The sequence below is a fragment of the Eptatretus burgeri genome, chromosome 11 (assembly GCF_056783735.1).
Source record: "Eptatretus burgeri isolate ZD-2024b chromosome 11, Ebu_testis_v1, whole genome shotgun sequence".
Taxonomy (NCBI): Eukaryota; Metazoa; Chordata; class Myxini; order Myxiniformes; family Myxinidae; genus Eptatretus; species Eptatretus burgeri.
The window spans coordinates 59,935,353-59,951,256 of record NC_140971.1 but is presented as its reverse complement, the minus strand read 5'-3'; the positions used below and the strand labels follow the sequence as shown (position 1 = coordinate 59,951,256).

At 43.0% G+C, this 15,904-nt stretch overlaps 1 protein-coding gene across 3 annotated transcripts in view; it reads right to left on the bottom strand.

Moving 5' to 3' along the window:
• LOC147017197 (regulating synaptic membrane exocytosis protein 2-like) overlaps positions 1-15,904 on the bottom strand; it is a 352,541-nt gene that overhangs the window by 120,692 nt on the left and 215,945 nt on the right. For all 3 annotated transcript variants that reach the window (XM_085846651.1, XM_085846649.1, XM_085846650.1), the window contains exons 9-10: positions 12,143-12,266; positions 9,227-9,273 (exon numbers count right to left, since the gene is read on the bottom strand). In XM_085846651.1, the coding sequence (XP_085702777.1) occupies positions 9,227-9,273; positions 12,143-12,266 (171 nt within the window). The remainder of the gene's footprint in view (positions 1-9,226; positions 9,274-12,142; positions 12,267-15,904) is intronic.

Genomic DNA, 15,904 nt, shown 5'->3' with positions numbered 1-15,904 from the left:
AGAGGGCCTTTCTGTGGCAGCGGTTGGTGTAAATACCCTCGATGGATGAAAGATCTGCACGTATGATTTTTTTGTGCAGTCTGAACAATCTTTTGTATGGCCATGCAGTCCTGCGCAGTGGAATGGACATACCAGGCTGTGATGCAGCCTGTCAGTACACTTTCAATTGTGCAGAGAGAGAAGTTCACAAGTGTGGAACTATGCCGTCCAAATTTTCTCAGCCATCTGAGAAAGTCGAGGCACTGTTGTGCTTTTGTAATAATGGATCCGGTGTTATGGGACCATGTCATGTCATTGGAGATTTGAACGCCCAGAAATCTGAAGCTGTTCACAACCGCCACAGCTGCCTTATTGACGGTGATAGGAAAATGGCCTGTGATATACCTCCAAAAGTTAACAATGAGTTATTTAGTTTTGCTAACATTTATGGCCAAATTATTGTTTTGGCACCTCACTGCCAAATCCTGCACCTCCCAACCTGTAAGCGCTCTCATCATTGTCAGTTATCAGTTAGGTTAAATGCAGAGCGATAATAAACAAATAGCATTTTGACATGTGTTCCGCTTGTCAAGATGTTCTAGCGCAGTATGCAAAGCCAGAGATATAGCATCATGAACAGATCTTTAGGTTTGTAAGCAAACTGCCGTGGATCGAGGGACACAGGGATGTTACAGTTGATGAAAGACATAACCAGTTTTTCCGGAGAATTCAAAACAAACTTTCTGAGACAAATCACTCCAAGAGCAAGGTGTACAATAATCCAGGTGTTCACAAAAACCCCCAGTGTGACATTTAAGGATCGGCAGGCCTCTCTTGCATTGGCTGTCGGTGTTCATGAGTCCACCATCATGAAAACACTGAACAAGAATGGTGTGCATGGGAGGATAGCAAGGAGGTAACCACTGCTCTCCAAGAAGAACATTTCTGCCCGTCTCAGGTTTGCCAAATACCACCTGGATGATCCGGAAGGCTATTGGAAGAAAGTTCTGTGGACAGATGAGTCGAAAGTGGAACTTTTTGCCTTAAATGAGAAACATTATGTTTGGTGAAAACCAAACACTGCATTCCAACAAAAGAACCTCATCACAAACATGAAGAATGGTGGTGGGAGTATCATGGTTTGGGGCTGCTTTGCTGCCTCAGGACCTGGACGGCTTGCCATCAATGACAGAACCATGAATTCTGCATTGTAGCAGCAAATTCTACAGGAGAATGTCAGGGCATCTGTCTGTGAGCTGAGGCTTAACAGAGAGTGGGTCATGCAGCATGACAACGATCCTAAACACACAAGTAAATCTACAACAGAATGGCTGAAGCAGAACATATTTTGCGTTTTGGAATGGCTAAGTTTTAACCCAATCAAATGTTGTAGTTGAACCTGAAGTGAGCAGTTCATGCAAGAAATCCCACAAATATCTCTGAGTTGAAGTCGTTTATGTAAACGCCCGGTCACACCTTGACGTTTTAGCCAGCGATGGCAACGTATTAAAATGTATGTAAAACGCTGGCTTACGTTGAACTTTTGATGTTTTTTTTAAAAGATTCGGACGTATTCATAGCGACTTGGTCTTATGTATAACGCATTGGAAACGGACACAGAACGTTTCGTTGTGTTATAGATAACTTATACCAACGAATGCTGAACCTGTTGTCGGCCTACACAACCGATGCCCAACGATAGTGTAACTTCGGCATAGCGCGTTGCACTCATCGCCGACGATGTCGTGACGTAGCCTATTAAAATGCTGACGCACAACGATTCGAATCATAACTGCCGTAGAAATGGAAGTGTCAACATCGCGGTCACACCTTGGCGATCTTGCCAGCGTATGCCGACCTCTGAAAAATGTGTCTAAAACGTTGGGGCACGTCAAATACGGTATGAGTAAGTTTGGTATACATGAGTACAACGCTAAAGTACGCTATCATACGTCGTAGTAAGTAGAGTACGTCAAGAAATTTTAAACATGTTCAAAATTTTACGACGTACTCGGCGTATTACACACGTTCCGCATGCGATGGGGATAAGTTTTACACACGATATGTGGACGCTTACACACGTCCACAAACGCTACTTATAAGCTACTCAGAAGTCGAAACACGTCGCGGTAATGTCTTTTTTACGCGAAACTTATTTCTAACTTATGTTTGACGTGCTTTGAACCAATTCTTTACGTAGTCCCAACACACATCGACGTATGTAGACGTATTCCAATGACGTCTTCCAGTCGACAAAAAAAAAAATTAACATGTTTCTAGCTTACAACTGCCATATAAAGACGTGTTCCCAGCGGTTTTGGGAATTGGTATATAAAAATGCTGCTCATAAAAGGGGAACCCAACAGTGTTTTCGAGTCCTTTTTGAGTCGATGTCCATGTCGGCAGTAACAGTATCAGTATCAGTATTAGTATTAGTAGTAGTTTGTTCATGTTAGCAGTAGTAGGTGAGTGTGAGGGGGAGGGTGTGGGTTATGATGGATCGTACCTTGCGTCCGCGTGTCCACGGGTAGGAGACATCTTTTCACCATTGTTCGAAGTTCTTCGCGGCTATTTTTTATGGGGCTTTTTCAACAATGAGCTATGGCTTGTTTTTACGATTTAGGTCTATTCATAACGGGTTGGACAAATGCACAATGTACTAATAATGTGCATAGAGCGCTTTGATTACTTATAGATACGATATACCAACGAATAATTATCGTGTAGCCGGCGTTCACAAACTATGCCCAACGATAGCCTAACTTATCCATATCGTGCGGCAGTTTATCTTTGCCGGTGACGTAGGGTTTGCTATTCATAGGCTGCCACTCAACGACTTAAATGGCTGCATCTCCACTATTGAAAGTAGATGCTTGTGCTCAACAATTGGATTTTTTTTACACTCAACGACTTTTAAACGGTACCACTCAGCTATTTTCATTGTTTACAATGAACGATTTAAATTGCTGTCACTCGCCTTTGTTTTTTGACGCTGGGGTTTGGAAATTTGAAGCGTTTCTTCTGAACGTGTTAAAACGCTCAAACTCGACTATTTTAAATAGACGCTGCCGATGGACAATTGGAATCATAGCCAAATAGACATCGAAGTGTGAACATCCTCGTCATGCCGAAGAAAAGTTTGAAGAATGCTGCAAATAAGTGTCCTGGCCGTGGCCGTGGACGCTGACGCAAGGACGATCCATTATACCGACGTCTTTCAGCCTATGAGTAACTTAAAAGTAACGTCTGTCGATGTGTGGCAACGATCGCGTAACGTGCCAACAACACGTTAATCATAGGTTAGAAATAAGTTTCAGATGCGCTAAACATTACCTCGGCGTGTCTCAACTTGTGATTAACTTACAAGTAGCATGTGTTGACATCTGTCAACGATCGCAGACCATGCATACAACTTGTGGCCAGCGTAGCGGAACGTGTGAGTCATACGCCGGCATACGTCGAGAAATTTCAAGCATGAAAAAATTTGAGGACAACCAAAAAGTACAACGTTTGAAGCCAACGTACAACGACGTATGGCAGTGTTTTTCAGCGTGCTCTTAATGTTATCAAAACTTACCCATAACGTATTCAACGTGTGCCAGCGTTTTAGAAAAAAAATTCAAAACCGGCATACGTTGGCTAAAACGTCAAGGTGTGACCGGGCCTTAAGGAGGAATGAGCCAAAATTCCTCTAGCTGATGTACAAGACTGATCAAGAGTTACAAGAAATGTTTGGTTGAAGCTATTGCTGCTCAAGGGGGGGGGGGGGGCAACGGTTACTGAATGTAAAGGTTCACATATTTTTTCCAACAAAGAAGTTGAATCCTGGATCATTTTGCTCAATAAATACATGAAAAAGTAGTTTTTTTGTGTTATTTGTTTCATCAGATTCTCTTTAACTAATCTTAGGACTTCGATGAAGATCTGATCACCCTTTAGGTCAAATTTATGCAGAAATACAGAAAATTCAAAAGGGTTTGCAAACTTTTATTTTATCACAACTGTCTATACAAACGGAGAACTGCCTTACACTGAGTGAACTACCTTTTTCAACAATGAAAAAATTGTGTTGTTTCATTTGTTCAAATTCAAAAATTTCATTGTTAGCATTCCTGATACTCTCATTCGCAAACTGTAATTAAATGTTTCTTTCAAAACCAGTAGAGGTTTCAGTTATTTCCTTTTTGTTTGCAAGTAAAATGCATCATGTCAATTTGGCCCCAAAATGAGAGCGATTTCACACTGGGCAACAAGCTTAGATGTGTATAATATAATGTGTCAGCCAAACAGATGGAAATCAGGAGAAACAATAAAAGAAAATGTCCAACCACATTGAGCAGTTGGGACAGTGGAAGTCATAATCCAGGACTTCAAAGACATCGGACGATTATAGCCAAGACGTATGCTTTGATGCAGTGGCTGATAAGACGGCTGTTTTGTAGGCCCAGCAACATCAACCAACAGGACTATCAGCGTAATATCCCGAGAAGCAAATGATCAAGAAAAAAATGCATGTTGCTTCATGCAAACTCCACCTGGACAACTCTACAAGAACACAGAGACAGGAAAAAAAATAACCATGCAAAGTGTATGACAAAGAGCCAAAATATCAAGTGCTCTGGAAACACAAATTGCATGAAAAACAGGTTTTGGGGGAAACCATTTTAAGCCTGTTTGGTGTTCCCATTGAAATGCACAACCACGACCCTGGGATCCCAGGTTCAAATCCCACATAGTGTGCAGAGTCATCCATCGTCTCCCAATTCCATGCATGCAAAAGCCCAGCTCCTTATGTCCCTATCCTTCATGTGATATGCCGTATGCACAATAAACCTCCATCAGCGAACTTAGATCACTATTAATGAAGAATATTAACACAACCTATAAAAAAAAAATTCAGAACTCATTATTCCACAAGGATCAGCCCCACAAGCATATTACAGTCTGAGAGATAAATAATTATTTCAAATAAACTCCATATATATATATATATATATATATATATATATATATATATATATATATATATATATATATATATATATATATATATATGTATGTATATATATGTATGTATATATGTATAAGCCTGGTGTTGGCTTAGTGGTTAGGATGGTGGCTTGGGATCCCAGGGTCCTGAGTTCAAGCCCCATTGGCTGCTGAATTAACACCAGGGGGTTGACTCAGCCTGTCATCCTTCTGAGGTCGGTGAAATGAGTGCCAGTGTACTGGTCCCGGTGTATGCCCCGGTTAGAATAGGTGTACCATATCCCTGTGTGTCGTAAGAGGCGATCAGGGTTGGTGTCAGGAAGGGCATCCGGCCATAAAACATTGTCTCAAGAAAAAGCCAAACCCCTGCACAGCAGGGAAAAATGGCTGTAAAAACGGTCATATATATATATATATATATATATATATATATATATATATATATATATATATATATATATATCTCTTCTTCCTCTTTCGGCTTGCTCCCGTTAGGGGTCGCCACAGCGGACCAACCGTCTCCATTTCGCTCTATCCTCCACATCTTCCATTGACACTCCAACCACCCGCATGTCCGCCCTCACCGCATCCATGAACCTCTTCTTTGGCCTTCCTCTTCTCCTTCTGCCTGGCAGCTCCATCTGCAACATCCTTCTCCCAATATACTCCGTTTCCCTCCTGTGCACATGTCCAAACCATCTCAATCTCGCCTCTCTCACTTTGTCTCCAAACCGTCCTACCTGCGCTGTCCCTCTAATACACTCATTTCTTATCCTATCCATCCTCGTCACTCCCAACGAGAATCGCAGCATCTTTAACTCTGCCACCTCCAGCTCTGCTTCCTGTCTTTTCGTTAGCGTCACCGCCTCCAAACCATACAACATAGCTGGTCTCACTACCGTCTTGTATACTTTCCCCTTCACTCATGCAGCTACCCTTCTGTCACAAATCACTCCTGCAACTCTTCTCCACCCACTCCATCCTGCCTGCACTCTCTTTTTCACTTCTCTCCCACACTCTCCGTTACTTTGGACAGTTGATCCCAAGTATTTAAACCAATCCACCTTCCCCACCTCAACTCCTTGCAACTGCACCATACCACCACCCTCCCTCTCATTTACGCACATGTACTCCGTCTTACTCCTACTGACTTACATTCCCCTTCTCTCCAGTGCGTACCTCCACCTCTCAAGGCTCGATTCAGCCTGCTCCCTACTCTCCCTACAGATCATGATGTCATCCGCGAACATCATGGTCCATGGAGACTCCAGTCTGATCTCGTCCGTCAACCTGTCCATCACCATTGCAAACAGGAAAGGGCTCAGAGTCGATCCTTGGTGCAATCCCACTTTAACCTTAAACCGGTCCGTCATTCCTACCGCACACCTCACCGCTGTCACACTGTCCTCATACATATCCTGCACGATCCTCACATACTTCTCCACCACTCCCGACTTCCTCATACAATACCACAACTCCTCTCTTGGCACCCTATCATAAGCTTTCTCTAAATCCACAAACACACAATGTAACTCTTTCTGGCCTTCCCTATACTTCTCCATCAACATTCTCAAAGCAAACATCGCATCAGTGGTGCTCTTTCCTGGCATAAACCCATATTGCTGCTCACAGATCGTCACCTCTCCTCTCAACCGAGCTTCCACTACTCTTTCCCACAACTTCATGGTGTGGCTTAACAACTTTATCCCTCTGTAATTTCCACAGCTCTGCACATCACCCTTATTCTTGAAAATCGGAACCAGTACACTTAATCTCCACTCCTCCGGCATCCTCTCACTTTCCAAGACTTTATTAAACAATCTGGTTAACAACCCCACTGCCATCTCTCCTAAGCACTTCCATGCCTCCACTGGTATACCATCTGGGCCAACCGCCTTTCCACTTTTCATCTTCTTCATAGCAGTCCTCACTTCATCCTTACTGATCCACCCCACTTCCAGATTCACTATCTCCACCTCTTCCAACCTTCTCTCTCTCTCATTTTCTTCATTCATCAGCTCCTCAAAGTACTCCATCCACCTTCTCAACACACTCTCCTCGCTCGTCAGCACATTCCCATTTGCGTCCTTTATCACCCGAACCTGCAGCACATCCTTCCCAGCTCGGTCCCTCTGTCTTGCCAATCGGTATAAATCCTTTTCCCCTTCTTTTGTATCCAACTTCTCATACAGCTCGTCATATGCCTTTTCCTTGGCCTTTGCCACCTCTCTTTTTGCTTTTCGACGCCATTCCTTGTACTCCTGCCGACTTTCTTCATCTCTCTGACTATCCCACTTCTTTTTCGCCAACCCCTTCTTCCTTATACTTTCCTTTACTTCCTCGTTCCACCACCAAGTCTCCTTATCTTCCTTCCTCTGTCCAGATGTCAAACCAAGTACCTTCCTAGCTATCTCCCTCACAACTTCTGCTGTTGTTTCCCAATCATCCCACCCATCTTTACCACCATCCAACGCCTGTCTCGCCTCCTCCCTAAATTTCACGCAACAGTCTTCCTCCTTCAGCTTCCACCATCTGGTCCTTGGTTCAGCCCTCACTCTCTTCCTCAACCTCACCTCTAAAGTCATCCTACAGACCACCAATCGATGCTGTCGAGCTTCACTCTCCCCTGCCACAACCTTACAGTCACTAATCTCTTTCAGGTTGCATCTCCTACTTAAGATGTAATCCACCTGTGTGCACTTTCCTCCACTCTTGTATGTCACCCTGTGTTCCTCCTTCTTCTTGAACTACGTGTTTACCACTGCCATTTCCATTCTTTTTGCAAACTCTACCACCATTTGCCCTTCCACATTTCTCTTGTTGAGACCGTACCTCCCCATCACCTCCTCATCCTCTTTATTCCCTTCCCCAACATGTCCATTGAAATCTGCTCCAATCACCACTCTTTCATCCTTGGATACACTCTCCACCACTTCATCTAACTCACTCCAGAAATCTTCTTTATATTCCATCTCACACCCCATATGTGGGGCATATGCACTGATGACATTCATCATCACCCCTTCAATTTCCAACTTCACACTCATCACTCGGTCAGACACCCTCCTCACCTCCAATACCCTCTTGACATGATCTTCCTTCAGGATTATCCCGACACCATTTCTCCTCCCATCCACACCATGGTAGAACAGTTTGAAACCACCTCCAATGCTCCTCGCCTTACTCCCCATCCACTTGGTCTCTTAAAACACACAGTATGTCCACCTTTCTTCTCTCCATCATATCAGCCAACTCTCGCCCTTTGCCAGTCATCGTCCCAACATTCAGAGTTCCAACTCTCACCTCCACACTTCTACCCTTCCCCCTCTCCCACTGCCTCCGGACTCGCCTTCCCCGTCTCCTTCTCCTCCTTCGCCCAGCAGCAGCACAATTTCCACTGGTACCCTGCTGACCACCGGTACCGGTGGCGGTCGTTGGTAACCCGGGCCTCGACCGATCCGGTATGGAAATTCGTTTTGTTGTCCGCATAATGATTTGGCATAGGTTTTTACGCCGGATGCCCTTCCTGACGCAACCCTGATCACCTCTTACGACACACAGGGATATGGTACACCTATTCCAACCGGGGCATACACCGGGCCCAGTACAACTGGTGCTCATTTCGCCGACCTCGGAAGGATGGCAGGCTGAGTCAACCCCCTGGTGTTTTCGACTTGGTTTTATATATATATATATATATATATATATATATATATATATATACATACATATACATATATATATATATATATATATATATATATATATATATATATACATACATATACATATATTAATTCAGTGTCCCAACGGGGCTTGAACTCAGGACCTCTTGGGTCCCAAGCCACTGCCCTTACCACTGCGCCAACACCAGGCTCTATATATATATATATATATATATATATATATATATACATATATATATATATATATATATATATTTATATATATATATATATATATATATATATATATATATATATATATATAAATATATGTATATATATATATATACATATACATATACATATACATATATATATATATATACATATACATATACATATACATATACATATACATATATATATATATATATATATATATATATATATATATATATATATATATATATATATATATATATATATATATACATATACATATATATATATATATATACACACACACACATACGGTGAGTATATATTTAGCGGAAAACTACCAAATTGTCTGGCTTTCTATCTGTTGGACATACTTGACTCAGGAGCTCTCTTTGATGCTTCAGAAATTCTTGGAATGACCCTGTTGAGGGAAGAATAAAAAAGAAAACATGTCAGCATCGTTAGTTATTTCGTGACTTGAGAAAGTCAGCAAAAAAAAAAAGAGAAGGGCAAAGTGATGTACAGGACTACCAGCCCATAAATCTTCTCCTCCAAAATCAAGTGCCACTCGATGATATTAATTTAGTCGCAGTGTCCTCCCAAAGGTTATGAAGTTGTCAACACGGCTGAACAGAGGATTTTCTCAACAAGAAGGTGTGTTTTTATGGTGAAAGAAAGGTGGTGGAATTTTAACCCTCTCGCCCCTGGAGAGATGACAAAATTGACGTCTCCTCGTCATCCAAATTCAAAATGTAAGTGCTCTGTTGGATTGCTGTATTCTAATGGTGGACCTTGCATTTTACTCACTGCTAGGAATGAACAAACTTTGCCATCGGCCGACAATACAGATGTTTCAATTTTAGGCCGAGGACAGCCTAATTTTAGGCTCACCCCGTCCATCACAAACCTCCCCATCCCAGAGGAATCTTTCCTTAATGAAGGCCTAGCTTGGGGTGGTGGTTGGGTGGGGGGGGGAAATATTTTGCACAACTGCATATAAACTATTATCACCACAATTACAGCCCTGTCTTTCAAAACAATAATGCCCAAAATGCTTCCAAATTAACACTTCTCAGCTGTGCTGAATGAAATAGCGGACGGTTATAAATCTCAAGGGCCGGTTTAGGGCTATTTCTCGAATCACACACTCGGGATGAAACAAAGCTCTGGAATATACCGATTGCGAGCAAGGGCAGGATCGAAACTGCAATGCACAACACACACAGACACAGACACGAACAACACACTTTTGGAGGTGGAGACTTTGAGACCTGGTAGGTCTCCATTCCACCTCATGAAAACTGCCCACGTGTGAAGATAGCAGCCAACGACAGCAACTCACGCGTGCACGCGCACACACACACACACACGCACATACACGCATGCACGCACGCACACACACAACACGATCTGACCCTTTGAAGATGTACAAGTCGGCCGACTCGGTTGTGGAATTTCTGTTCAGTGATGTAAAATCGTTCCCAATCGATCATTATCACAATATTTATTGCAAACTTGAGAACTCGATATGATGACACTTCCATATTGTTTCTCTTTCCATAAGAGGCATAATCACAATTAAGAATAATCAGCGGTATTGAAAAATAATTGAATTATCTCCACTGTGTAAAAGCACGCTTCTGGTCGTACTTTGACTGTATTTATTTTAATCCCCATAATATGCCGCATGACTCCCCCGACACCCCAATCCTGTAATGCATCAATAATCTGCAATTATTTTCAATCCTCATCCTTACAAATGAGGCTTGAGGCTCCTTCTTGCCTTTTTAATTTGAGGATGGCTCCCTTGGTGAAGTGTTCACTCCTTACTACCCGGGCATGTAACTTTAAATCTTCATTGTGATGATGTGTGTGATGTGAGACTGTTATGGAGCAAGCAATAATTCAGAAGGGATGCCGTTTGGGTTATTCCATTCATTTTCTTGCAGGTGACGAAGATCCAATCAGGTTATTCTCAGCAGCAGATCTTCGCGGCAGTACCATTGCCAAATAAATCATGTGTAAGGAAACGGCAGTTTAAAAAGGCTTAGGAAGAAGGGTGGTTTAGGAAATCATTCCTTCCCACCGACTTCAAGGGAAGTGTCATTATGATTATTGTTTGGATTTGTGTGATTTTTCCTTGCTTGCACATTCAGGGCAAAATACATACTACGGATTAAAAACTGGGGATACTCTTAAGTATATTTTAGTTTCGACTCCAGTTGGAATCATTGAGAAAACTAGAACGGGCACTCATAGAGCGCATACCTTTGCCGCCACTACTTTTTTTGTTCTTGGTATGAGTGTGGGGAACTGGTTTCATATGAATGGTCTTATGACACAAACCACATATCTATAATGTCATGATCCCCCCCGACTTCAGGGGGCTACGGACTAAACAACAATCAACTCACGTCGTTTTGGCGAGTCTTCACTCGCAAGCTCGGTGAATACAACGTTTCAACAAGAGAAGGTAATCTCGTTTGATGCTGGTTTCATGCAAATCGAATAAGAATTGACTGAGTTATGCCGAAAACCGCATATTTTTCAAGGGTGTGACCCCCCCCCCTGACATTTTACCCCAACCGGTGACATGTGTTATGACATCATTGTGTCACAAGATTGGGCATTAAATTCTGAACATTTTGGTGCTGGGTTCATGTAAAGCGGACAAGAATTGACCGCGTTATGACAAAAACCGCATATTTTTCAAGGTCGTGACCCCCCTGACCTTTGACCCCTAATCGGTGACAAGAGTATGGGCGTCATTGTGTCATATTGCATATCAGAAGATGAGGCGTTGAATTCTGAACATTTTGGCGTTAGTTGCATGCAAATTGAATAAAAATTGACCGTGTTATCGTAAAAAGACGATTTTGACCTTTTCGTGACCTTGACCTTGACCTTTGACCCGAACGATCCCAAAATCTAATCGAATGCTTCCTGGCCAATAACCAATCATCCCACCAAATTTCATGCAATTCGGTTTAATACTTTTTGAGTTATACGAATCACAAGATTACAAATAAATAAATAAATAAATAAATAAATACACGCCGACCAAAACATAACCTTTCGCAAAATGCGAAGGTAAAAAGGGTTACGACGGTCAAGGTGTATGGCATACATGGAACCTTGATGAAATGAGAAGCTCCAATAAATTTCAACAACACAAAACATCCTTGTAGAAAAATGAGTCTGGAAGATTGTCATGTTTATTATTAGATGCAATTGTTATGACATCCCAGTTCATGGGGTACCGACGACACGAACAACGGTTTCCGACTTACCTTGTGGGCCGAGCCACCACCATCTCAACCTGTGGCTCTGGTTTGGAGTCCAAAATGATTTTGTACACATCCTGATAGGATGCACCCTGGAGCGACTTTCCATTCCACTCCAAAACCTCATCACCTGCACATGGGCAGACCCAAGGGGAAAAGTGAAAAACAATAAAAAGATATTTCAAATGTCAGCACTTTTGACAACCACAGCCATCAAGAGGCAGGCCAATTGGTGCAATCCCCACTAAATCAGAGCTATGTTTGGTCCATGAGAGAGCTGAACGGAGGATAATGTTGCTGTGGTGCATGATCAAATATTTACCCTGTTAATATGTACACACAAAGCTCAAAGTGAAACTTCTGCATATTAAGAGCTAACACAACTTTCACTATTTATGACAAGGCACAACTCCATTCAATTCCATTGGGACCATGTTCTGCACAGAGCATTGGTGCTGCCAAAACATTCTCCTGGGCTATTGGGCACAATCCTGGATGGGTATCCACTCCAACACAGGATACTCAAATGGCCCAATCATCCAAGCAGCTGGTACTCACTTTGCTAACCTCAAAAAGATTACAGGCTGAGTTAACCCCACCTGGTATTAATTCAATAGATAAGCAATATTTAAACTCAGGATCCTAGGATCCCAAGCGCACCACCCTAACCGTTAAGCCAACAACCATGCATAAGGGACAACTTCCACTTTTCAATGTATCTCCTTTGAAAGAGTTTGCTTTATTGCACAGGAGTTTTAGATAATCGATTTTTTGTCAAGGCAAGCAAGGCAAGCAACTTTATAAGCAACTTTACAGGCAAGAAAGTCAGGCAAGCAACTTTACTTCATGAATCTTCCGTTCACTTCCAGCACAATGCAAGGAATCATCAATACCTCCTGCAGCAATCAATTTCCTTCATGGGATTTTTATTGCTGTCGACAAACGGTTATCCTTTTTTCTCTCTTTCATCGATATTTTTCAGAATGACCGTGGCTGACAAAATTTAGTGACCATCCGGGGTGTATGACTGTGCTCCAACAAAATGTTTCAGAAAGCCCAGGTTTCTCAGACAATTAATCTGCTCATTGGATGACGTCAACAGAATGTAGATTGAAGGATGTCAAACACTGTGGAAAGCAAGGAAAAGCTGAAGTTTCAGGTGTTAGTCTTCTATCAGAGAAAAATACAGAAGGGATAGTGGCAAGGATTTATATTAGTGGTGAGAGCGAGTCCGGGGTGGTAGGGTCACACTCCCTGACCCCGCATCAGAGAGCACGGTCAGAGGTCAGGAAGCACTTGTGGGTGAAAATGACTGATTTTGACAGGAAACTTCAAGGTTCAGGGGTTAAACATCAAGGGGACATGGACTGGGAGAAAAGTTAAAATAATCTACATTACCTAAATAAATGCAAATTGAGTGATTGTGTCTGAATGGGGTAAACGTCGCAACCAAAGCATGTATAATGCTGAGTGATAACTAATTGAAGAACTCTTGGTTCCAGACAGTGCACACACGTCGATATTCATGCAATTTAAAGGTATGTGCATTTTTGTTGCACACAGAGGGGGTGTTTCTGCTCATAGTCGCTGGTTCATGCACATACTGGAATTAAAAATATATATATATATATATATATATATTTTATATATATATATATATATATATATATATATATATATATATATATATATATATATATATATATATATATATATATATATCCACAAACTATTCAGTCAATTCCATCCAACATATAATTACTTTTTTGTCCATTTACTTCACTGAAAAAACTTAGCAGTCGAAACACAGTCAGTAATGATTATGTGGACCTGGGATTAGGAAGTTGGGGTGGGGGGGAGTTGGGGGGGGGAGTCTGAGGACTTGAACAAAAAAAGGGGAGCTTCAGACCTGGGGTTGAGGACTGGAAGAAGAAAGGGGGCAGTGGATGACATAGTTGGAGTGAGGTGGGGGCAGAGAAGGGACAGATTTGGGAAAGGGGGGTTGAAGCTCGGAGTGGGGGAGTTGAGTACTTGGCGTTGGGAGGGGGCTTGCTGACTTGGTGCTTGGGGGATGGGGAGTTGAGGATTTGAAGAAGAAAGGGGGAGGAGAGAATAAAACCAATCACACCAATCAGCCTTCTCCCAATTATCAGCCAGGTTATGGAATCCATCATCGCCTCAGACAATAAATCCTTCCTCTTCTCCAATGGCTTGATTTCCGATCATCAATTTGGTTTCAGACCAGGTCACTCGACACTGGATATGCTGCTTCTACTCTCCCAACAATGGATGGAGGTAATCAATGCCAGACATGAAATCAGAGCCAAAACCCAAGACATATCGCATGCTTTTGACATGGTCTAGCACCCTGCCATGCTCACCAAACTCTCTTCCCATGGTATCCAAGGCCATGTCCACTCATGGCTCACAGACTTCCTCTCCTGTCGCAGCCAACGTGTGGCCCTAAATGGAGTTCTTTCATCCCCTCTTCCTGTCCAGGCTGGTGTTCCTCAAGGTAGCGTTCTGGGCCCTGTTCTTTTTCTGGTTTTCACCAATGATCTCTCCGACTCTGGAAAATCCTGGTTATCTCTTTGCTGATGACTCCACCCTCTGCCCAAGCATCTGTCATCCCTCAGACCAGCAAGCAGCAGCTTCTTCGCTCTCTGCAGATGTGGATAAAATCACAAACTGGTCCAACATGTGGAACACATCTTTCAATCCTGACAAATCTCACACTCTCACAATTTCGCTCCAAAAGGACTGTTTAGAACCCCCCCCCCCCCATCTACTTTCGCAACAATCCTCCGGAAGAAGTCCTTTTATTCAAGCTTCTGGGTCTCACTATCTGCCATGATCTTTCCTGGGAAAGCCACATTTCCAACTTGGCCACCAAAGCCAGTTGCCGAATGGGAATCCTCCGTCGTGCAAAGCCCTTCCTCGGCCCACCTGAGCTCCTGAACAGATACAAAGCTTTTTCCGCAGTCGGATGGAGTACTGCTCTCCCCTCTGGGCTGGTGCTCCTGCCTCTTACCTTTCTCGGCTTCACGTTGTGAAAACCAAGGCATTCAGGAACATTGGTATTACCTGCAGTGAGGCTGAGTCTTTTGGCCTCTCATTCTCTCACCGCAGGCAGGTCAGTGGTCTTTCTGTCTTCTACTGTCTCCTCACCGGTCTCCCCCCCCCCCACGCTCTGTCTGCAATATGTCCCCCCCCCTATATTTCCACAGGGAACTCAAGGTATTCTCGCAACCCCCTTCTGGAAAAAAAAATCGCAACCCCACAAAATCACGAATCACTGCTCACCTTCACTCTTTCATTCCTCTTTTTTCCTGCCTATGGAATAAACTCCCTCACTCTATTCAATCCCATTCTTCCCTCCAGGCCTTCAAAACAGCTGTTCTCCACCACCTCTTATCATCCCCCATCCAAATCCTCGATCTTTTCTACCCCCGATAATCCACCCAAGCCCACCTCCTTCAAATTCCCTGCTTTCCTTCCTGAAAATCCCTGTGGTGTCCATTTTGTATACCCCGTGTTCCCCGCCCCATCCCTCTCCTTTGGACAGATCTCATAAGGTCTCTGTTCCCCCTGTTTTGTCCTTCCCTCTCCCACTCCTCTTGTCTCATGCCTCCCTTGCTGTGCATTGTGTGTTAGCTCACATACGAGCCTCAACAACGTATACAAAAAAAAAGTTGAAATGGGGAGGAGGCAGAGAGGGGACTGATGCTGGGAGAATGGGTTTTGAAGTCTTGGGATTTTGGAGGGGGG